This window comes from Nuphar pumila, chromosome 11, assembly GCF_984573655.1.
Source record: "Nuphar pumila chromosome 11, dmNupPumi1.hap1.1, whole genome shotgun sequence".
Taxonomy (NCBI): Eukaryota; Viridiplantae; Streptophyta; class Magnoliopsida; order Nymphaeales; family Nymphaeaceae; genus Nuphar; species Nuphar pumila.
In genome coordinates, this window is record NC_143259.1 from 3,319,602 (window position 1) to 3,344,978 (window position 25,377).

A 25,377-nucleotide genomic window follows, 5' to 3' on the forward strand; every position below is an offset into this window, starting at 1 on the left:
GGCCCTCTCATATCCAAAGTTATCCCCATAAATGTAGATGAAGGCCTAGCAAGAACTTTCAGCAAGATCCTTGGGTGGTCGTTAGACAAGCTCCCCGTCATTTACCTTGGCCTTCCCCTTCTCTTCGAGAGGCTCACCGTTGATCTCTGACAGGAGCTCATCCAAAACGTTAACTGGAGGTTTAAGGTTTTGCCAAATGAAGAGTGGATGCCTCATCAAACATTGTTGAGATTAGGATAAGATCTAGATCTAGATCTTACCCTATCCGATCAAATTTCTTTAACTTAAAGAAATTGTCAGCATCGTTATCTTCTTTGATTAAGGAGAATCAAAATTTGTTGTAACCATCTTGTAACCGTTTATTGTTATCGTTCCTTTCTATTGCTTTTGTAATCTATATAAACAATATGATGTTGGTAAAAATATATTGTGAGAAAATCTTTTTATTTACGTACATTTATAAAAACTTTCACATGGTATCAGAGTATTTTGCAAGGAGATTGCATTTGGAATTTTCTCCAAACCTTGATGTGATGAACCCATAGATGACCCATTTGGGAATTTGACATGAATATTGTATTTTTCATATTTGTCAAAAAATTTAAGAGAAGAGACAATATGATTATTGGCTCCTGAGTCAAACATCCAAGATGTATTTGTAGAAAAATGAAAGGACAAACCTACAAAATTGGTTGTAGACGACTTGATTTTGATGAAACCCATGAGTTGGTTGTACTCACAACAGGTGAGCGCAATAGTCTCATTTGTACCTCCTTTCACCTCACCTCCGTGTGATACCGATGCATTAATCGGCGATGTAGGAACTAATTAGGCTTGGTTTATGAAATCTATGTTCAGAAAGATATCCATTCATCTTGAAGCATTTTTCTTTAACATGTACAACGATACCGCAATGTGAACAGGTAGATCTACCACATCTTATATCTTTGGTTCACTCATTTGAGCTAAATTGGATGACATTAACTGATGGTTCATGATGCTCATTATGAGGAGAACTCGAATACATGGCTAATTTATTTGTTGTAGTTATAGGATTTACTCGAGATTCTCTACTTCGTTCATCTTGAATAACCAAGTCATATATGGCAATTGACGGCAATGAGTTTTTAAGGAGAATGTCCCTTTATTGTATCATAAGAGTCATTAAGACCCATAAGGAACTGAAAAACTCTTTCACATTCTTGTTGTTCTTTCAATTATTTGACAGCACCATATGTACACAAGGATAAAGGATTATACGAAGACAATTCGTTCCAAAATCTTTTGAGTTTAGAGAAGTATGTGGCTATCGACATAAAATCTTGCCGAAGATGAACTATTATGCATTGGATTTGATAAATCCTGGGTGCAATACTTTGTGAGAAGCACTCATGTAAGTCTACCCAAACTTTTTGAGTTGTGGTGGCATAAATGATACTATTGGCCAAATCTTGAGAAATCAAGTTTAACAGCCATGATAGAATCACGTTGTTACATCAGACCTATTTTGGATAATCCGAAGAATCAGTTTCAGGCTTTGAAACTGAACCATCTATGAATCCTATTTTATTTTTGGCATTTAGGGCTATTATCATGACTCTACTTCAAGTGGCATAATTGTCTCCATCAAGAGATTGAAACACAAGGACAATTTATGGACTATCAGAATAATGTAGGTAAAATGAACTTGCAAACTCATCGGATGGGTTAGAGGTTGCAGAACTAGTTTCAGCCATGTAACCCAAGAAAATAATAAAACTATTGCAAGATACTTAGCTTTTCGCGAAGGACGGCCTACTGCTAAGGATCTTACAGCAACACGATAAGAAAGAAAAAATAGAATCAGAGAGAGGGCTTGGGTCGATCAAGTATGGACATTGCCAATAGAAAAGTCAATTGGTTTACAACAACCAGAAAAAGCGAGTTTGCATCAATTCCATTGCAAACAGATGGAAGCCGGTCATGCTCCACAAGTCAAAGCCACAAAGAACATAGAGCTCCACGACCAAAAGAGTCCAAAAAATCAGTAACTGGGTATTGTATTTTTTTAGAAAAAGCCCAATTTCATGAAAAACCAAGAAGCAAAGCACGGTTTCCCGATCATCTGTAGAAGTTGAGTATAGGGCCATGGCAACTTGTGAAATAACATGAATGATGTTTCTCTTTAAAGACCTTCAAGTGAAGCTGATGCGGCTTGTTGTTCTTATGTGCGATAATCAGGCAACTATCCACATTACTGTCGATCCTATTTTTTATGAGAAAACTAAGCACATAGATATTGATTGCCATCTTATTCGAGAAAAACTCATCAAAGGTGTCATCCAAACAAGATATGTGCAGTCAAAAGATCAGATTGCAAATCTTTTTACCAAAGCTCGGAGAAAAGAACAATTCTTGTGTCTCTTGGATCTGCACTCTCTAGTTTGAGGGAGTGTCTTGAAATTAGGATAAGATCTAGATCTTGTGATCATCGTTATCTCCTTTGATTAAAAAAATTGAGATTTGTTGTAATCATCTTGTAACGGTTTATTGTTATCATTCCTTTCTATAGCTTCTGTAATCTATATAAACAGTGTAATATTGGTAAAAATATATTGTGAGAAAATCTTTTCATTTACGTGCCTTTGTAAAAACTTTCACAAACATGTTTTTGCAAGTATTGTATTCCACTGGATTCTCACCTTCCAGGTGCCTTAATCAGTCCTTCGGTGCCTCGAATCCATTTTTTGCAGATTTCTCTGGAGAGGGTCGGACCAAGGAGCGAAGCTCAACTTCACCAAACGGCTGACTCTAGCCAAGCCAAAAGAGGAGCTTTGCTGGTGGTTGTCTAAAAAACTTCCAAGGAGAGGTGGCTGACTCAGCAAGTCTTTCATGTGATTTTTGGATGTCCATATCTTCTAATTAATGCAAGGGGGCCTCCCCCCCACACACACACACCCAGCATACTCCTTGTTTTCTTTTTTAATAGGTTTACATATTCTTAAACTTTCTGAATATTATATATGCCACGTTCTCCCAAGATTCTCAGGAAAAAAAAAACTTTTTCAACTCATCACAAAACTTCCATTTGCCGAGAAGATGCGAACAACAGAGATTTGCGACATTGGGTGGGACCAATCATTTATAACAAAAAATTCAACAACAAATTAAAGGAAGCAATGACAACAGATGGCTTTGTATATATGCATATGCACATATGTACACACCAGGCAACTGGTTAGCAGAACCACCGGTTTGAGTACAAAATATCCAGCCAGCATTCACCTCAAAGAGTGCAGATGCCTCCACCCCCTCCCTGGACAATTGACACTTTTTCCAATTTTTTACCATTTCAAGGTATCCAACACAGCCGCAGAAGAGGAATATAACCGAAGAGCTACCCTGCATATGCTCACAATGCTACAAACAAGAAAGAAAATTACTACCTTCTTCGCAGCCAAAACCCTCAGATTGATCCTCAGATCATGTTCCCTCATAAACCTCTGAACCGCATGGCCCACCATCACCAACCATGACCCCCCACCACACAGCACCATCCTCACAGCATCCATGACACCACCAACTTGAAGGTCATTGGTGCTCACGTCCAAATACCTCCATCCCCTCCCTGCACTTATGCCATGCTGCCATCCACATGTTGCATACCTGGTGCCTTGCTGATCAAGCCCAAGAACCTCGTTCGCCCAATCGGACAAGAGAATGAGAATCCTCGCCAACCACGCCACCTCACCATCAGTTATCGGCCGCTTCATCCAGTCACCCTTGTATTTTACATCCTCCCATGTGCATTTTCCTACACCCGGGTACTTTGGCATGAATACCTCATCTCGGGCTTGCGCAATGTTGATCAGTTCGGGTGTTGCTGACCCGAGTTTTTCAGCAGGGCCAAACAGACTGGTGACTAGAGACTTCAGGGAGTCTAGATCTTGGAGGCACGGCAACCGTTTCTTCCCACCGATGGATTGGACCTCAGTTTCAGCCCTCGAGATAAGCAGCTGCAACAGGCATCAGAAGAAAAAAAAAATGACAGTCATCCTTCGCACTGAGTTGAATATCAATAAAACCATGCAAGATAGGCTTCAGTCAGTTCCACTCAGAAAGATTCCACAAACATGTTTTATAAATTAACCTATGCTATCAATCACATCGATCAAGGGGCACAGTTCGAAAAAACTTATCTAATGGGATCCACGAATCATGCGTTTGATATGAACCACATTTTTCACCTAAAACACATTCAAGGCTAGATTCTAACCCTTCTATACTGTTTCATTCTTTTTCTTTGAAACTGTAGACACTAGTGCAGAATGTAAATCCAGTGAAGCCATGTCTAGGTAATACAACCTCTCTCTCTCTCTCTCTCTCTCTCTCTCTCTCTCTCTCTCTCTCTCATCCAATCACCTCCCCATACAAAGCTAGCAAGACTAGTTTAACCTTGCTTATGAATCAAAATCAACTAGGATAAAAAAGATTACACCAAACTGTAATTTCCACGACAAGGTGCTGGATGTCAAGTTGACTATGACGCTTAGAGCCAGAAGCAACAAGGTAAAACGATTACAAATACTTGAGAAATCTTCTGCACCACAAATAGGAAAATGGGGAGCAGCCTGAGTCATGATACTAACCAAAGAAATGCTGGAACCAATAGCTATTATATTTTGTCCAACATCCTCAACCACAAGCACCAACTCTATAGGTAACCTATTGGTTGCTGAACCCTGGCAACCCACGATGACTAACCAATATGACAGCCAAAACACTCAACATGAGTATATTTGCTCTAAGACACACATCGGCACTTGCATGTGAACACATGACTTGCAGTGCAGCAAGTGCCCCATGCAAAGCATACTACTAACGAATATGGGCCTACAAGTTGATGCAATGGCTTATCAAGACCTAAAAGCTGCCTAACATTTTACACGTTTCATCAAGGTAGCAGACAATCAGGATGTGCAAACTCGATGACAGCATGCTAGCCAAGAAAATGCAACAATCCACTGATCCCATCCACATAATGAAATTGAAGGGTAAAAGAAAAACTCAAATTTTGAAGTTCAAACTCCAAATATTTTACTAAATGTAAAAAATTAGATGGCAATGACAGAATAATATACTAGAAATGCAAAAATAATCAAATTGCTTCAATCAACATATATGCTGTTGCAAGCATTAATGAAAACAGCCTACCAATGAAGTTTGAGCACAACAGCCCAGGACAGGGACTGGAAACTCGAGCAGCAGGGATCAGAGCATAGGTGTGTTGGAAAAGAGTTTCTACCAGATGGAAAAATGACAAGTCACCCAAGAAACCACAAAGCAACAAGCAAGCAAATGAGAAAAATCCCTAGCTATCTAGAGTCTACCATTCCATTCCCACCCTAGCCAACTGGATACATATCCAACTAAATGGAAAACTATGTGACAGGGATTCGCCCAATAGGGTGCCGCACCAGCGTCGACGCAGGTGCGGGTGCAGCACCAGGTGCGGTCAAAATGACCCTGGGTGCAGTCAACCTAAGAAAGGGGGGCGGGGGATTAGGGCACATCACCCTCCTCCCCCGACCCCGACGCCTCCCCCTTCTCTCCTGCTCTTACACGGCGGCAGTCCCTGACCACTCCTCTCCTCTGACGGATGGTGGCAGCCCTCTCCAACCCTCCTCTCCTCCTCCGGAGACTGAATCTGCAACCCTAAAAGGTCTCTCTCTCTTCTTTTTCTTCCTTCTCCTTCCTCCTCCTCCCTCATTGCCACAAGTGTCGAACCCAGCCCTACTGGGCTGGGTTCGGCTCTGTCAAACACAGCCCTTCTGGGCTGGGTTCAACTCTGTTAAACCCAAGGATTGGGTTCGGCTCTGTCAAACGACTCAAACCCAGCCCTTATGGGTTTGGTTCTAGATTGTTAATTTGATTAATTGAGACAAAATAGTAATTGTAGATTGTTAATTTGATTTATTGCATGCATGATGAATTGATGATAATGATAATTGCTTTTTATTTCATTAGTGCTATTGTTAACTGTTAATATATATATATATATATATATATATATATATATATATATATATATAGCCTCCCGCACCCAGCATCGCCGCACCCGCACCTATGTGACAGATGAAAAACTATTTGAAGTGACCAAGTTACACGCATAATGCAGTTTTACACCTAAAGCTTCAAATATTGTATCAAGCCAAGCCGTCCATCCATTATTATTCATTCCACACCAAAATGACAATCCAACCAAAACACTCCACCATCACCTTCCTACCAATTTTCATTTTGGCATCTCATAAATCTAGCTGAAATTTGCAAAAGAATTCACACGAACCCTTCAATCACGCTAGCTAAAAGAGGCTATCAGAAAAGAGGGAACACAAATGCATGAAGACCAATTCTGCGAGAGACAGACAAACATGCCAACCAAGGATCACCAACTTCAATGTTCTCAATGGTATGTGATTTATGGGGAAGCCAACTATGCAAAGGTTTTCACTCTAAGGGACGGTCCAAAGCCTAATTTGTTTTCTTCAGAAACCAACTGGTGGCCCCACAATGTCTGCTCCAGAAAAGATAAGCAACAAGGCTTGACAAAGGAAGAACCACGAATGTCACTTTATAACATGATGCATCACAAAGACAACAGAACCACCAGACTGGCAGGATCTATCCACCACTAACTTGCAATAGAACTAATAATCTTCCACAAAGCAATAATTGTCTCTAGCACACTTAACCAAACTGCTAAATCTGCCAACATGCAGGGCCCTATGAGCCAACAAGCTCTTTCAAAAAAGGCTTCTCACTCCACATGTTTGTTGTGCATACCAACACTTGTGAATATATGGGCAACCCACAACAATCCCTCAAGGTGAACATTTCTAATGTTTATCTAGATTAATTATGAATAGGAACCACTAAGGCTGAAATCTTTTTACAGAAATACCAAACAGACTGCAGCTGAGGTTTGACAGAGAGTTACCGGAAGCATCTTAGACAGGTGAGATGCTTGCTCCCCGGAAACTCGCTTCGGAAGCGCGATACTCCTCGCTTCTGAAACTTGATGAGAATCTCGATTCTCCTACGCTTCTCCTATGATTTTCACACGCTTCATCTATTCCTATTATATGTTTTTAATGTGTGTCCTCTCTGCCTTCTCACTCACTTCCATGTGCTTTCTCTAAATTGGCAATCATCATTTTTAGATTTTGTTAAAAATTTAATTCTTACACTAAAAAATCATGAAATTTAAGAATAGTCACTTTTATTTTAGTTTTTATTTGCATTCCATTTCGATTCCCATTCAATTCTTATATTGCTTTTTTTTATTTCTCGCTTCCCACTTCCTATACATTTTAAAATGCAGCGCTTTCACTTCCCGTATCGTTTCTTGTTTCCATTTCCTAGTCTGGCAACCTTGGTTTGACATGACTTGATGATTAAAGCGGCAAATGGTATCTAGGTTTAGTTGTTCATGAGACACATTGTCCTTAAAGGTGTATTAGGCATTGGAAATTCCCCCAAAACTTAGGCCACGTGTAGGGCGGCATTATGAGCCGAGCTAGCTCGAGCTTGGCTCAGGCTCGACTCGTTTAAACTCGGCTCAAACTTGTCCAAGTAAGAAAATGAGCCGAACTTGATCAAGCATTTGAGTTCGATTAAGCTCGATTAGCCCAATTAAGCTTGAGTAATAAAGCCATATGGTGGCTAGTTTTAGGATATGTAAATTTTTTGTTGAATAATAAGTACAAAATGAGGTTTCACTCAAGTGGATAGGGTGTTGGTCATTTATGTATGAGGTTTGGGGTTCAAATCCTGCCCTCTATGCAGGCATTCCATTTTTTTTCTTCAAAATAAATCAATTCGACTCCAGCCAAGCTGAACTAGGCTCGGGCTCATTCAAGCTCAGCTCGAATGAGCCAAGCTTTTTGAACTGAAGCTTGGCTCAAACCCAGCTTGTGAGCATCCCTAGCCACTTGCTAATATCAATAACAAATGAAGCATGAAAGAAGTACAAATTAGGGCTCCCTTAAGAAGACTGAAGACTTACTAAAACACAAACCAATCAGATAATTCAAACAACATAGCTAACATAATATATACCAAAGGGGCAAGATGCAACCAACTTTATGTGATACACCTATGGCAGGACATAAACCATTGGACCAATTTAATCCAATGGCTCAGATTTAATTTTCCAAAGTTAGATGATCATAAATAGGAACTTACTCATTAAATATCATTTATGAAAAAAACTCATGCATGGCAACTCGTTTATAACCATCATTTATGAGTTACCACTTATGAAGGCCATCAAATCAGTCCATGAATAGAGTCCCAAGAGTGCAGATATCCATCAAAAGAGAATGCCCAGTCTGCTCAAAGCTTGCAACGTCTTCAAGGCACAAGGTCCACTTTTGCACACACGATTGCATGCAATTGTGCATGTATGCTCATTGTTAGACAACCCCTAGTAACCATAGTTATTGGAAGCTTCTAAGAAATCCAAAGCTCACATCCCAAAAAACTAGCTCTGAAAGTGTGAAACCACATGCTTCTTTCACACTTCTAAAACTTCAAAAGGAACTAGCTTCCGAAGAACGAAAACTTTTTTTTCCTAATATAAAAATCGACTTCATTGGGAAATATAATTCTAACAACTTCCTTGAGTTTGCTACTTGTTAGTTTTTCCTTTCGGAGGAAATGCAACTTATTAGTTATTATGGAAACTTATTGGTTACTGCTACTTGCACACAACTGTTACATTGTAAACAAGGTTCATTATCATTTAATCTATGGGCAGATGCTGATTTAAAAGGTGTTAGTCGTTGATTATGAAACTTTAAGCAAGCTGCCCTCAAGTTCAAAGCATGCTCTTAGAGAGAATTAGTTCTATCAATAATTTCTGTTTAAAGTCATCACCAAGAGGGTGTAAGAAAGTGAAAAATGCACTACAACAAATGTCTCTCAACAAGTTCTCACAAATACACCACAAGAACCACATGGGTTTACAAAGAGAATTCAAGAATACACACTACCCGAAAAGGGTATACAACATGAAAAATAAATAACTTTATTGAGTTGGGATAAAAATCCCACACAAGAGATTGATTTACAAGGGGAATAGCCCCATATTTATAGAGAGGTAGAGAGGAGCCTTAAGGGAGCTGTTGGACTCCACAACAGCTCTATTCGTTGGGGGGTCCAACGGCTCCTTTGGATTTACCTTTTTGACTAGTCAAAAAGGTAAAGGCCAAATCAGTCCAATGAGGGACTGGTTTGGCTAATCCTAGTTGTATTTCAACTAGAACTAATTAAACTAAAAACCCTAACTAGAAAGGAGATAAACCATTACATGTCTATGAGATTACATATGAGATATTATATGAAATTACATATTTTAACACTCCCCTCAAACTTACGGTTGGATAGCCGAAAGTTTGCCTAAGAGAAAGTGAAACCTAGGAGCAGCGAGAGGCTTGGTGAAGAAATCGATCAGCTGATATTTTGAAGCAACATAGGGAAGATTGACGGTGCCACACAAAAATTTCTCTCGAACATAATCGCAATCCATTTCTATATGCTAGGTGTGTTCATGAAATGCCTGATTGCTTGCAATATAGATAAAGCTTTTGTTGTCACAACACCGATTTGATGCTTTTGGACTTTCAACTCCCATATCGAAAAGTAGACGTCGAAGCCAGACTAATTTCATAGTAGTTCTTGCCATTGCCCTATATTCAGTTTTAGTTGATAAGAGAGAGACCTTTTGTTGCTTCTTACATCGCCAAGACACCAAGGATTCTCCCAAGAAGACACAAAAACCTGTAGTTGAGTGGCGGTCATTTGGATCGCCGCCCCAATCTGCATCAGTATAAGCAAGCAATTCTAAGTTACAAGAAGCATATAAAAATAAGCCTCGAGAAATAGAATTTTTAATATATCTAATAATACGCAAAACTGTGCCCATATGAACAAAAGTTGAGGCATGCTAAAATTGACCGGTTGTATGAACAACATGCGAAATGTCAGGTCTTGTGATAAATAGATACAATAGAATCCCAACAAGTTGCCTATACAGAGTTGGATTTTCGAGTGGCTCTCCATCATCAATCTTCATTTTGACATTCACAATCTCAGGAGTATCAACATATCTTTCATCTGAAATACCTGACCTGACAACAATATCCAATGCAAACTTAGATTGAGTTTAGCAAGTAACCTCTAGGTGAGTAGGCAACTTTTATACCAAAAAAATATTTCAAAAAACCCAAATCACTCATTTCAAAATGTGTTTTGAGAAATTTCTTAATATTATAAACTCCTTGTTTATCACTTTCAATGATGATCATGTCGTCAACATAAAGTAGAATGATGATAATACCTGCATCAGAATTCTTAACAAACAAAGTTGTGTCAGTAAGACAAAAACGAAAACCAAAATCAAGCATAACCTTACTAAACATGTCATACCAAGCTTTTGGAGCTTGCTTGAGACCATACAAAGCCTTGTTTAGGCGAAGTGTTTTCCCTTTAGGCACATTCATTCCTGGTGGTAGGTTCATGTATACTTCTTCAGCTAAAGTTCTATTTAGAAAAGTATTTTTAACATCCATTTGAAAAATATGTCATTCCTTTATTGATGCAAGAGCTATTAAGATTCTAACAGTGGTCATTTTAGCTACTGGGGCAAAGATCTTTTCATAGTCTATTTCATACTCTTGGGAATAGCCTTTTCCACCAACCAGGCCTTGAATCTTTCAAGAGTGCCATCACTCTTGGTTTTCACCTTGTACACCCAGTGACAACCAATAGTTTTTTTTGTTTGGAGGATGATCTTGAATGGTCCAGGTATTTGCCTTTTCTAAGGCTTCTAATTCAACTTTCATAGCCTTGACCCATTCTGGTTGATCCTTGGCTATATCATAACTGGGAGGTTCTTCATAAGAATGAATTAGGGCAATGAAGGCTCGATGTTTTTGTGAAAAAGACTCGTATGACACAAACTTTTCAGGAACCCTCGAGATCCTAATGGATTTTCTAGATGAAGACGCAGATTCTTGTTCCCTTGTGTATTTATCCATGGCACATTGTCTTTCTAAGTTTCTTTGTCTAGAGTATTAAATACAATCTTGACTATTGCTAACAGGATAAGAATCAGTCACATCCATCTGATCATCTAGATCAATTTCTCTTTCACTATCCCTTGGAACTAGATCCAACAAGGAATACTCATCTATTTCAGTAGAGGTTTTGTTTTTAAAAAAACTTTCATTTTCTAGAAAGGATACATTCCTTGAAACATATAACTTGTTGTTTTTAGGGTCAAAACACCTGTATCTTTTTTGATGACTGGCATATCCTAAAAAGACACAGGGGACAGCACGGGGAGAGAATTTATCATTCTTATCCGTAAAAACAAAGCACTTGCACCCAAACACCCTCAGTCTAGAATAATTAGAACTTTGTTTTTAAAGCTTTTCAGTGGGAGAGATATTGTTTATCGAGGATGAGGGCATCCTATTAATAAGATAAACAACAGTCAAAATAGCTTCGACCCAAAAAACTTTAGGAACTTGATGTGTGATAAGTAGTGTTCTAGTTGTTTCAATAATGTGTTTGTGTTTTCTCTCAGCTAACACATTCCGTATAGGGACAAGATTTTTGATGTGAAATTTCATGAGAGTTCAAATATTCTTTAAATTCAGTTGATAAAAATTCTTCCCCTGAATCAGTGCGAAATATTGAAATATCATTCTTAAATTGATTTTTGACCAAATTATGAAATATTTGAAAAAAAGAAAACACTTCAGATTTGTGTTTGAGAAAGTAAATCCAGGTATATCGTATAAAGTCATCTACAAAAATTACATAATATAGAAAACCACATTTTGACATAACCAGTGCAGGACCCCAAACATCAGAATGAATTAATTCAAGTGATCGAGTGGAGACAAAAGTTCTTTCTTGAAATGGTAGTTGTTTCATTTTTCCAAGAATACATTTTTCACAAGTGAAAGTTTCAAAATTACAAAATTTTTCCATGTTTGGAAAATACTGAAGCTTGGATATACAAGGGTGACCAAATCTTTGGTGTAAAAGATCCAAGCCTACTTTCTGAACATTGCAGCATAATGTTTTCTTGAGTAATTCCAAAAAGTCCATGTAATACAAGCCTCATTCTCTATGGCATTTCTCAATCAGCTTCCCTGACTGGTGATCCCGTACTCAAGAATCATGAGAAGAGAAGGAAACATTACACCCATGATCAGTTAATTGAGAAACAGATAAGAGGTTTAGATTAAGTTTAGGGATATATCTAATTTTTGGAACACAAAATCCTTTTGAGTTTTGAGAGTTATTTTCAAAATTTTCTATTCTTTTTATCTCAAGGGATGTTCCATCCGCAGTAAAAACACTCGATCCACTTGAGTTATAACAGTGTAACAGTAATTTTAAATTTGGTGTCATGTGAAAGGAAACACCAGAGTCAAGAAGCCATAGGGGTTTACCTGGATCGGAGATGCCAATAGAAGAAACAGCAATTCCAGCAGAGGAAGAAGTTCCTTTAAGAAGAGGTTATAGAGCCTCCACCAGCTGAGTTAGAGACATGTTTCCAATGGATGTCTCATTTGATTCTTTCGTTGATTCCACAATAGCTACTTTCTTCTCATAAGGTTTTTTCAACTTTGGACAGTAAGTTTTAACGTGTCCTGGTTCATGACAGTAATAACAAATAACTTTTCTTCTTTCAAAATCGCCTCCTTGTCTTTCATTATTTGTCCTTCCAACATGTGGCGATTTGTATATACAAATATGATTGCCTGGTCTTGATACAGCTAGAACTGTATCATCATCATCACTCTTGGCGGCTCGTTTCTTGAGTCTATTTTCTTTCATACTTAGCTCTTCAATTGTATCTTCAATAGAGGGAACATTTCCCCGATGTAAAAGAGTGGACTTGGTTGTTTCAAATTCGGGTCTCAATCGATTGATAAATTGAAAGAAATGCTTCGCATTTACTTGATTTTGGCGAAACTCAATATCTTGTGGGCAATGCCACTGTGGTTCAAGAAGAGTCAACTCTTCCCATAGCTCGGATAGTACTCCCTAATACTCTTCTCCCAGTGTACCATATTCCAGACTTTTTCTTGCAAATTACAAATGTGAGCAATATCTTTAAGAGAATGTATTCTCTTAAGATACTCCCATGCATCATTGGCGTGTTCAAATTTTGCGAGACTTGAACACTTCTTTATATCCACACTAGAGATAAGCCAAAACATGATCTTGGCGTGACCCATTCTCCATTCTTTCCAATTTTTCTCATACGTGGAGATAACCTTATTTTTTCAACTTCCAAAAGAGGTACTTTTTTACCTCCTTTGGTGAGAGTTAGTTGAGGTTCCTCGTCGGTTCCATCAACTAAGCCCCATAGACCGTTTCCCCAAATGAGGTGCTTCATGATAGAAGCCCATGTTACATAATTTGAATCATTTAATTTTATGGGCTTAATGGTGACATTATCATTGTCATCCATTTTACAATCTTGAGAAAGAAAGGGGAAGAAAGAAACAAATAAGAAAAATGGAGTACTTTTACCACGAAAACAAGAGTGGGTAGCCTTCCAAGCTTTTCACGGCTACACACAATCAATTCTTCAAAGAGCCTTCACTTTCTTGAAGAAATACTTGAATGACACGCTTCCCAATGCACATCCACCAATGGCTCTGATACCATGTAAGAAAGTGAAAATGCACTACAACAAATGTCTCTCAACAAGTTCTCACAAATACACCACAAGAACCACAAGGGTTTACAAAGAGAATTCAAGAATACACACTACCCGAAAAGGGTATACAACATGAAAATAAATAACTTTATTGAATTGGGATAAAAATCCCACACAAGAGATTTATTTACAAGGGGAATAGCCTCATATTTATAGAGAGGTAGAGAGGAGCCTTAAGGGAGCTGTTGGACTCCCCCAACAGCGCTATTAAAGTCGTTGGGGGGTCCAATGGCTCCTTTGGATTTACCTTTTTGACTTGATAAAAAAGGTACCTTTTTGACTAGTCAAAAAGGTAAAGTCCAAATCAGTCCAATGAGGGACTGGTTTGGCTAATCCTAGTTGTATTTCAACTAGAACTAATTAAACTAAAAATCCTAACTAGAAAGGAGATAAAACATTACATGTCTATGAGATTACATATGAGATTACATATGAGATATTATATGAGATTACATATTTTAACAAAGGGATCAATCTAGCTATCAAAAGAATAACAATGGAAGTGAACCCCATAATTGAGGCTATATGCTCGTGCTATTGGTTATATGTGCATATGTCCTATCTAGGAGGCTTCCCATTTTTACTGCATGAACATGCAACTTTTGGAAACGACTACATGCAGCAATTATGTATAACTCTATCTGGACTTTTCAGCCTACACTCTTAACGATCTATTCTATGTTGCTTTATGCTCCCTGTACTCTTGCTTAAAAAATTTCGATATATACATCCCAAGGTGCACAGATTAGCCATACACTAAAAAATTCTTAACAAATTAATTATGCCAATGAAAAGTGAAGCATAGTACAAATCATAAACTAAAGTCAGTAACCAATGCTTTGGTGTGCCAATAACAGATTCAAGCAATCCCTATAATTAACAATCAACCCAGAAGTAATCGATAATTCCATCAAGTCTACACTTTTAAATGAGGGCATATCATTTATTCAAGGAATTGACTAGCATCAAAGACTATTGAACAGACTTTGAAAACCTTAAAACTAAACAAAGATATACTCGATTAATATTCAGCTACTCTGCATAATTGCAAACCCAATAGTTCAGTTATTATTCCTGAAGTGCATCATGTTATTCGGTTTTACCTTCCATATTCTCTAGATGAACAAAATGTGTAAAATCACTATAAGAAGTAAACGAGAAAAAAATGAAAGACCAAAGATCATGGAGAAATGGTAGAATGAATAGGCAAGAAGCAGAAGTCATGCTTACGAGTAACACATACAACACTAGGCTATTCATTATATCAATTTCATTTTACTGATCCTTGCAAGGGAAGCAAATATGATTCTTTCAAAAACCAGCCAAATAAATCTTCTCCAACAAAGACTCATCGTTTCAAATTCAAAACCAAAAGTCACAAATGGACATGATCAAGGGGCACAAGAGTAAAAGTAGGGATCAACGGGTAGGCTCCAAAAGTTAAAAAGAAAAAAGTTTGCACATTTGAACTTTGAAGTCCATTGACCTAAAAACAAAGAACATGGTGAGTGTCAGACGGCAACTCGTTTGTGCATGAAAGCATTCAAACAGGTATTTACAATGGTTTACAAAGATTCAAACAAGTAACAACAGCATAAGAACCCCCTAAACCAGCAGGTGCTAGTTGGATGCTATGATGCAGTCAAGAGCGCTACGTGGTGCCTAGGCACCAATTCTCGTAGGTGCCTAAAAGATGCTTAGAAACCTAAATAAATACATTCATTTAAAAATAAAAAATAGTAAAATTTGATGAAAGTTCTAAAACTTTGACAATTTACTAAATTATGCTTATAAGTTTTTTCACATTGCAATTCATCTTATTGCCCCTAGGCTCTGGCCAGGCATCGAGCTAGTGACTAGGTTGCCTAAGTGTGCTTTTAATTACATAGGTTGGAAGAATCCTTTCAGAATAAACAATGGAAGATGTTCATACCCTTCAGGACTTTGGACTAAGATGAAGTAGCAACAGCATAAGACCTCCTAAACCAGCATGTGCTAGTTGGACGCTATGATGCAGTCAAGAGCGCTATGTGGTGCCTAGGTACCAATTCTCAAAGGTGCCTAAAAGATGCTTAGAAACCTAAATAAATACATTCATTTTAAAATAAAAAATCATAAAATTTAATGAAAGTTCTAAAACTTTGAAATTTTACTAAATTATGCTTATGAGTTTTTTTACATTGCAATTCATCTTATTGCCCCTAGGCTCTGGCCAGGCATCGAGCTAATGACTAGGTTGCCTAAGTGTGCTTTTAATTCCATCGGTTTGAGGAATCCTTTCAAAATAAACAATGGAAGATGCTCATACCCTTCGGGACTATGTCACATGGGTGCGGGTGCGGGGGTGCGGCACTTTCAAAAAACTTGGGTGCGGGGTATATATATATATATATATATATATATATATATATATATATATATATATATATATATATATATATATATATATATATATACAAAAGTTGGACATAAATGACCCTGGGTGCATTGACTGCACCCAGGGTCAGGTTGACCGCATCGGGTGTGGGTGCGACGCGGGTGCGGCACCTAGTTGGAGAGTCCCTGTGACATAGCTTCGGGACTTTGGACTAAGATGATGGTGCTCATATTTAATCTGTGTTTTGGCACAAAATAATATGTGATGTGATTTTGTTGCATTACATACACATTCTTTATAAGACACGAGCCTAAAATCTTCTCAGTCTCTTGTCAACATCTAAATAATCTATCACAGGTTATCTCCAACATCCTTTATGTTTCTAACAACCGATGAAAAGCATATTGTACAGACTTTAATTGACATCTTTGCAATTGCAAGAATGTGAAGAATTTCTTCCTGCCACACCTAAAAAATTATTAAAAATAAAAGAAAGAAGAAATGCTATGACGCATGCTTTCTCTAGTGTGTGTGTGTGTGTGTGTGTGTGTGTGTGTGTGTGTGTGTGTGTGTGTGTGTGTGTGTGTGTGTGTATGTATGTGTAATAGAAATGGTCTCCTGGAGGTAAATGACTATGAACATGCTGTTTCCTTAGTTTTATGACTGAGAGATGCAAACAAAAAATTTCACCATAGATTGCAAAATTAGATCATAAAATGGATACAAATTCTGGGTGAAAATATGAAGTCTCTTAGCCTTTTAAGTATTTTTCTTCATAAACATGTCCTAAATGATGTTGATTAAACAAGTAACAAAAGAATAAAGGCATACCTGTAGTAACCATTTCCCACCATCTTCAGAATCACTAAAGAGTTTCAAAGCAGGAATCGAGTTTTCAAGCAAGGAAGACCTTTCAGCATCACCTGTACAAGATAAACCATCTTCCCAGTCCTGACAATAGCAAAGAGAGTGGAGGGGGGAGAAGGGGAGGGGGGCGGGGAAGGAGTTTCAGAAGAATGTAAGTCCCCCAACAATGAAAAAGAAACCATGTCTCGGCATTACCCAGCCTTAAGAGTGTACACAGGATACCAACAAAATTACATATACCTGCAACTGCTCACGGATAGAAGGCACATATTTACATAAACTACCAACTGAGGGAGAAGGTCCAGCTAGTTTAGAAAGATAAGCAGCATCAAGTTTCTTAAGAAGATCCAACAGCTCCCCATTTAAAAGTAAAATACTCAATACCTGCATAGAGTAGAATCTTTTATAAGCTCACAAAAGGCATTTTCTTTAACTACTAAACTTTCCATTGACTAAAATTTCTCAACAAAGTTCAACAATAATATTGCATCTAGTATCATAAGCGTCTTTTAGCAATCTAGCAAGTCGCTAGTTAAACCAACTCAAACTGAGAATTTTCACTAGCATGACATGATGCATCATATCATGCACAAGGCATTTCATGTCTCTTCAATAATTCATTATTATTTTTAACCAAAACTTTTCAATAATTCATTAGAAGAATATGGAAATTACTACCAGTGACTTACGCATTGCACCGAGGTTATGAAAAGATGCAATTTATTCCCCCAAAAAAGGGAAAAATTTTGCACCTAACCACATGCTTTCAATGAAACTTAACTTTTTCATAAGCATCCCAAGAAAGAAATGGTTGTTTCTGGTTTCGTGACATTCCATCACCTGTTCCACTTATGTGTCATTGTGTCACCACCTAGTTATGTGTACCATGTCTTTTATTGGCTCAAAGCCTATGTCACAGGGATTCGGCTAGCAGGGTGCTGCCCCCGCGTCGACGCGACGCGATGCAGGTGCGGCCAATGCACCCAGGGTCATTTTGGACCAATTTTTCGGGCTTAAAAAAAATTTGCCAAGAAATTTTTAAATGTCACAGGGATTCTCCAACTAGGTACCGCACCCGCACCCGATGCGGTCAACCTGACCCTAGGTGCAGTCAACGCACCCAGGGTCATTTATGTCTAACTTTTGAACTTTATATATATATATATATAATTTTTTATATTTTTGCCGCAGCACCCGGGGTTTTTGGAAGTGCCACATCCCCACACCCGCACCCATGTGACATAGCTCAAAGCATTGATGGCATTCTTCATACTAGCTAACCCATCCATATACTTAACCCATGTAAGGAAACACATTTATATCAGCTTAAGAACTGATCCTATGGAAAAGCAAATAAGATAAAAGCCCACTTTATAGCAACTGTAGTAATTAGGAAAAGAGTTTTATCATATATGAGTCTTGCACAGTCATAAGATCCTCTTCCTGCCAATAATGCCATAAAACAATAGACACCGTTTTGAAAAGAATAGCAAACATGGTCACTGAATCCAACATCCCTCTATTCAAATCTAACCATTTAACTATAAGATTGCCATACCTCCTGGACTAATATTGCACAACTATTTGCATCCAACATTCTTTTATGCATAGGTCACCTTATTATGTCTAAGAAACCATTGGTATTGAGACAGAATTGCGCAACTCAATGCTTTGTAACATGTACAAATCTTGGTTCAATTCAACCAACATAATCACCCCTTACCCAGTTCTCATGCCAAATTTGCCTGAACAAACCTGAAATCCAGTAATCCATAATAATTCTCTAGCTAAGGAAGCATATTTGCACGACCTCAGTTCAAAGCTGCCATAATAGTGAACCAACAAAATAGTATGTTCCTAACAAGTACAAGCTGAAAGCTGCATCGTCATGAACTCTACTTCATTGGTTAAACATCTGACAGCAGTGATGCCTTAAAATATTCAATGCTTCTAAGAAATAACAAAAACAATAACATATGAAAAACTGAGCCTCTGACTGGAAGGCCATGAATTAACGGATGGAGACTGGGGGGTTTGGAATAATAGTTTTACAGGTTCTTAATAAAGCAGTACTTCAATGAAAAGGGTTGTTCGTTTGCATTCCTAGTCTCATCTTGTCAGTTGGAAGGACATGACTTGACTGATGGAGGCTTGGCGGTTTGGCACAATAGTTTTATGGGTTCTTAATAAATCAATACTTCAATGAAAAAGGTCGTTTTGCATGTCTAGTCTCATTGTGATTCCCAAGTTCTCAAACAGATAAAAAAAATGAAAAATAAAAAATAAAAAGAACTGAACACTAACCTTATAGGAATCACAATTTTTTATCATAACTACAAGCAATTAGAAATCAATGCATGGAACTATGAACCTCCCTGAAGCTAACTGAAGCACAGGCATCTATGTCACATGGATACTCCATTTTGACTGTCGTTCCATATCCCTTTATATACAATTCATATTGAAAAATTCATAAAGTTAGTTGTATCCATGTGACACATACAGGCCCCAAGTTATATGTCCGCAAAAAGAACTGAAAGGGAAACTGGTAAACTACGAGAAAGATAAAAAGGCAAGTGGGTCAAAAGGGAGAATAGATGAAGTTGGTCTTATCACAGGGAAGTATAAAAGTCACCTTAGAACAACCAAGTATCACAGGGTAAACCTAGTGCCAATGCTACAATGCCAAAATTTTCTGCGTAAGGAATGGTCAAGATGACACAAACATGAGTAGAACAGATGATATCAACCTAATTTCGGCATCAAATATCAATCCACTGTAAGTGTTTAAATTATCAGATATCGTATCGATATATCAATAAACATATAGCAAAAAACTCCAAACCAAAGGCAACCTCTATGGTTAATAGCGGATAACATAGGAGAATATTAACACAAGGCAGAGATGAATACCTTCAGTGTCATCTGGATTATTACCTCCACGTCAACATGAAGAAACTTATGAGCAAAACCAAGGAAATGAACCGCAAGCGATGTGTAAAAGAGGTAATTTGATACAACATAACCTTGCCAGCAGGGTGTGTACTTATCATCTGACTGATTCACTTTGTCATCATCTCCACTATTTTTCGGCTGATTGCCCTTTGGAGAAAACCCAATGCACGCCTGATTCGTCATGCAATCAACCTCTTCTACTTTCCTCTCCTTTTCATCCAACTCAGCGTAACGCCTCAAACTGATTTTCCAGGGTTCCAAGTATCGCATCCACAGATGGAAAACCTCGGCAACGTTCTTAACAGAGCTCCCCACCGGGCAATACTCGAAAGTTCTCAATATGTACCGATACATAGGTCGCCGTAGCAACAAGTTCCATGGATATAAAGGATTACCATGCCTTAAAACTTCACTCGAACTTGAAATCTTCAATCTCGAATCAGGTGCATCACCATACTGCATTACATTACAATTCAAATACTCAAACAACAATGTTACGATCTCACCCACGCCTGCAACCGGAGGCAATTCATCCAAAGCAGCATGGAAGGCAAAAGAGACCCCAAGCGACCGCTGAATGTTCACAGGAACCGGCGAGAAATCATTGTCAACCAGCCAAAAATGAATAAATGTATACACTACGAACTCCGACCTCGATTTAACATAGCTATCATCCGTAGTAGAATAATGAAGCAAAGAACTCCTGTACGGGTAATACGAAGAACTGAGCCTATGATTGGGCAGGAAAGCTTGAAGATACGCGTAAAGAAGCCGGCTATAGAGACCAATCTCCGTCTTCAACCCCGTCCGTCTACTACCGCTTTGCATCGCCGTCAACGACGAAGTCCATTTCTCTAACATAAACCGTCTGTTCTTCCGAGTAACCGGAGTTTCCGAGCTTTCACCTCGCCCTCTAGAAACCGGATAATAAGCAAACCAGAACATGAAGTACTCGAAGACGTTCAACTGAACCTGGGCGGAATCCTCCATAATCCTGGAACCGAACAATGGGAACAATTCCGGCAAGAATGGCCGGTACCTATCGTTCGCTAACACGACCTTCACCCACTCCGGCAGCCTTTCGATCGGGAACACGAACTTAACGAGAGACCTCCGGTCCGCGGCGAAGATTGACGAGAAGAGCAAGCCGGAAGGCGATAGAAGATCGTATAGACCACCTGAGAGCTCGCCGTCGCGGAAGCGGTCTATCCATCCGAGGGGGAAGGGCTGTTTTTGGGCGGGGGAGGCGCCGAAGCCGAAGAGCTTGCAGATCAGGACCGGGAAGGCGAGGGAGAAGAAGGGGCGGGATTGGTCGGCGGGGCTGTTGAGGAGGAAGGATCGGACGGAGGAGATGGAGGCGGAGACGTCGGCGGGGGAAGAGGAACGTAGGATCAGAGACGCGAGATCCTGAGCCTTGTGGAGAGAGTCCATGGCGAGGGGCTTCGCAAGAAGAATTAGGGTTTTTCCGATGAGGATTTGCAGAGTGATTCTAGAAAATTCTAGATCTAGATTTCGAAAATCAAGCTCTCTCTCTCTCTCTCTCTGCCTGCGTTTTGAATTCAAAAACAGAGGGGATGGAGTGATGGAGCCTGGGGGGAATCGCAAGAAAGTAGCGATGCACGTGGCGTAATATTACCGCGCCACGTAAGCGCTCTGATACGTATTCCTAAGGTCGCTATCAGGTGCGCTTGCATTGCACAAAAACTAGTACGCCCGTGTTTTATTACCGTTCATCTCCTGTTTTTGTGAGGTTAACTGACTTGTTTTGTCTGATCGAGGTAGTAGCACATTCTCTTTGTCAAATATGACTGCACCTGATCCAGACTTTCCCGACCCCGAGTGTAGGGATGAAAACGGATCAGGTTTGGTCGGACTTTTCAAATCAGATGCTTTACTTCCGGACATGGGCCATTCATGTTAGATCGGATTCATCGGAAAGTGTATTTTGATTAATTGGATCAGTTTTCGTACTTGGTTTGGATTTGGATTCATGTATTGTATTATAAAATAGAATCACGTTTGGATTTGGATATTTGTTTACTCTTTACTTGTAAAAGCTTGTTCTCAAGTTAGGATCCGAATTCAAGACTAGTAGTTTAAGAGGTCCGGCCGGCTGTTGCCCAACCCACATAACACAGGACTCCAAATCCAAGAAGCAGCGTCAACCGGTAACTGTTGTTTAATACCCCATGTGCCCTATGCAATTTAACTGTGGATCCGTGGGACACCTGGAACACAGCAACCCACGCATCCCGTGGGGCACCATTGTTTCACGAGGTGTTCTGAACACCAAGGGAAAAAACCAAAAAACAAAAGAGCAAAACACTTGAGACAAAAATTCAGCTTGTCCAAGACACCTCTGTGCCTGGCCAGAAGTGTCCAGAGTCCAGACAATTATGTTCTACATAAATCTATCAGAGCAATCAAACACTCCCTTAGATCTTTTTTCATGTGATTGTTAAACATAGTGAACTGCCAGTGTATTGTGTTTGTCATATATAAGTGAACTTGGGACCAAAACCAGTTATCGTGGGGATCTTCCTACCCTTGAGTTGAGTTACATTGTCAAGCGTTTTTTGTTGCTTTGCTCTCTCTCTCTCTCTCTCTCTCTCTCTCTCTCTCTCTATATATATATATATATATATATATATATATATATATATTTTTATAATTTATTTGTTTTATTTATGTGTGGTAACGAATGTCCATAACTTGATAGTGATACATGCTTGATTTACACACATTTAATCTTCAAAAGCTAAACTGAAATTTGAATCATGTTTCCTTGTGTTAAAAAATCAACTTCAACATGATATTTTAGGTCACCTTGCTAATCCCAAAAAAAGAAAAAACATGATATTTTAGGTAGCTTGTAAACCATTCAATAAACTGGTGATTTTTTACTATCTTGAAAATAAAATCTCATCTGAATGAGTGGAATCCAGGGATGACAGTGGATCGGGAAGGAGGCGGGCGACAAGGTCTCCACCCCTGCCTCATCTCCAAATTCTGCCCTTCATCCCCGCATGGGTTTTGATTTTAACCTTTATCTCTGCCTCTATCCCCCTATTTCATGTTCTCCATCCCCGGTCCAAACGGGTCAGGGCGTGTTTCTCTCCAGTCCAATGTCATTCCTAAAGGTATTTTAGTTATTTTATTAACGAAGATTGGGGACGGAGCAGGGTGGGGCGGGGCAGTAAAAAAACTTAAGTCCATCCCTGCACAGGTTTTGATTTTAACCTCCATCCTTGTTTCATGTCCTCCATCCCCATCATGACCTGTATGACTAGAACCACACAAACATGAGTGTACCATCGTATGTTATCGTGGTTTAGAAGCAAAATAGTGGTATTGTGGTCCAAAAGCATAATAGTTATTTTTGACTTTTTAAAAAACACATACATTTTTTTTTTTTTATAACCTGAAGAAACCACAATCGACACGAAGACCTGGTCACGCTAGCTCAGCCTGCCATACCTATGGTTATCTTGTCGATAGCGTAAAACTCTGAAGTTAGGACCCTGAGCCCCGATACCTATGCTATGCGTAAAAAACACATACATGAATGGCTATATAATACACACTCTAGTGCTATAAGAATCCTTATATGTTAACCAAAGCCCCAGATGGTATGGTTGTATAACTGGTAGGGGTCTGCCTAACCCCAACTTTCTTCTGACAAAAAAAATCATTATATATTAGTGCACACTTGATGCAAGAGCAAACCAACTATAATTTGGGTCCATAAGAGATCTATTTAGATCTAGTTTAATTTAGACTGATTTGAGTTTTTTTATTTAGATTTGGTAATATGTAAAATCTTGAATTTTTTAAAACCTATAAATTCTATATTTTAAAAATAAAGTTATGAATTTCTATGCAAAATCTATAGTTAATATTATAGAATATTAGATTTTAGGAGAGATGGACCCTAAAATCATAAAAGGGTTTGGATTATATCTAATTTGATCCACGGAAAGAATCAAAAATTTTGGGCAAGGGACGTGCCTAAAAATTTTCAAAAAGGTGGAGGATTAAATTATCAAGGGATATGTAAGGAAGTTTCTTAATAGATCTTGGTTTTATTGAGAATGGCAGTACGGTAAATAATTTAGCAAAACAAATACTTTTGGTGTTAGGAAGTTAAGAAGGGGCAATTTAAAAATTTTGTTAGGAGCAGCTGTCATTATAATGGACACCCAACCCCACCTACTTAATTGTAAATGGCATGTGTTAAGAGAGGTATGATTAGTGTATTAAAGGGTTTTATTAAACCTAATCTGTTTTATTTTTTTTTATGCATATATCTCTCTTTCATTCTCTCTCTTTTTTTCACTCTCTCATTTCCACACTCGTTTACCCATCTCCCTTATCAAACCCCACATCATTCCCCTCAAATGTTGCCTCATTCCCTCACACCCATCACGTTGTAGTGAAGGAGGAGAGACTGCACTAGTAGAATCAGTTGTGGTTATTAGTTCAGGGATTTTCATCTCGTGGTGTTAGTTTTCTCGCGTGTGAATAACTGTCTTTGGAGGATTTTTTGTTTTTTCAACGATTTTAAGGTGTGATCTTCTTACCCTATAATCTCTAAGGGCATGTAAGCATGTAGATTATGTTTGTTTAAAAAATATGCGAGATTAAGTGAAATCTTAGCATGATTAGGAAGTGTTTAATATGTGTATCATGCATGATTTATGTTAAGAAATTCATTGCATGTTATGAAGTTGCTCAATCATGTTTTAGTTTTAGTTTTCATAATTTCACATATCCATGAACATTGTATATTTAAAAAATAGTATTTCTAAAGGTATACATGTGTGTGTTTTAATGAGCATGGGGCTTAATGCATTTTTTATCATTTTTTCTTATTGGAATGCATGTTAATAATGTTCATCTCATATTTTAGAATGAGAATCTATGAAAAAATATTGAAAAGTTTTGTTTTGAAATGGGGATTTTTGATTTGTCCTGTTAAGGATCCTTCATAATTTACATGTTATTCTAAACCTCAAGAGTCAGACCCCTGCATATCAAGGGTCGACTATTCTTAATTTTTATTATGTTAGGTGTGTCTGGGGGTAGAGGGTCGACCCCCTGCATTGGTGAGTTGACTCTTGAACATATGAGTTCCATTGTAAGCTATGAGTCGACTCTTGAGCTTAGGTGCATCGATTTTTGAGATACTTGAATGTATTTTTTGGGGAGTTTCAACTTCAGGTTTAGGTTGTTAAGCTTGGGGTTCAATGAAACTGTCTAAAATTAGTTGTGTATGGACTGCAGTACAAATATTTAGTGTTTTTAGAACAACTTTTGTACGGTGAGGCATTGATGTGAGTATGATCGAATAGGAACTCATTTTATGCATTGATGTATATTTTATGCTATA

The 25,377-nt window shown here is 38.4% G+C and overlaps 1 protein-coding gene across 1 annotated transcript; it reads right to left on the bottom strand.

Moving 5' to 3' along the window:
• Positions 1–3,156: 3,156 nt before the first annotated feature.
• Positions 3,157–21,419, bottom strand: LOC149821652 (uncharacterized). Its single transcript, XM_089981383.1, has 5 exons — positions 20,181–21,419; positions 19,947–20,090; positions 17,274–17,417; positions 16,998–17,117; positions 3,157–3,995 (listed from the first exon to the last, which is right to left on the bottom strand). The coding sequence occupies exons 1-5, from the start codon at positions 21,417–21,419 to the stop codon at positions 3,324–3,326; spliced, it is 2,319 nt and encodes a 772-aa protein (XP_089837509.1). The 3' UTR covers positions 3,157–3,323.
• Between the last annotated feature and the right edge of the window lie 3,958 nt (positions 21,420–25,377).

What these genes read in the sequence shown, in the direction of transcription:
- LOC149821652 (XM_089981383.1), bottom strand. Translation starts at nt 21,419, where the DNA reads ATGGACTCTCTCCACAAGGCTCAGGATCTCGCGTCTCTGATCCTACGT. An exon ending in CTATCCGTGAGCAGTTGCAG is followed by an intron (nt 17,118 to 17,273) that starts GTATATGTAATT and finishes TGCTATTGTCAG; the next exon opens with GACTGGGAAGATGGTTTATC. An exon ending in GTGGGAAATGGTTACTACAG is followed by an intron (nt 3,996 to 16,997) that starts GTATGCCTTTAT and finishes TGCCTGTTGCAG; the next exon opens with CTGCTTATCTCGAGGGCTGA.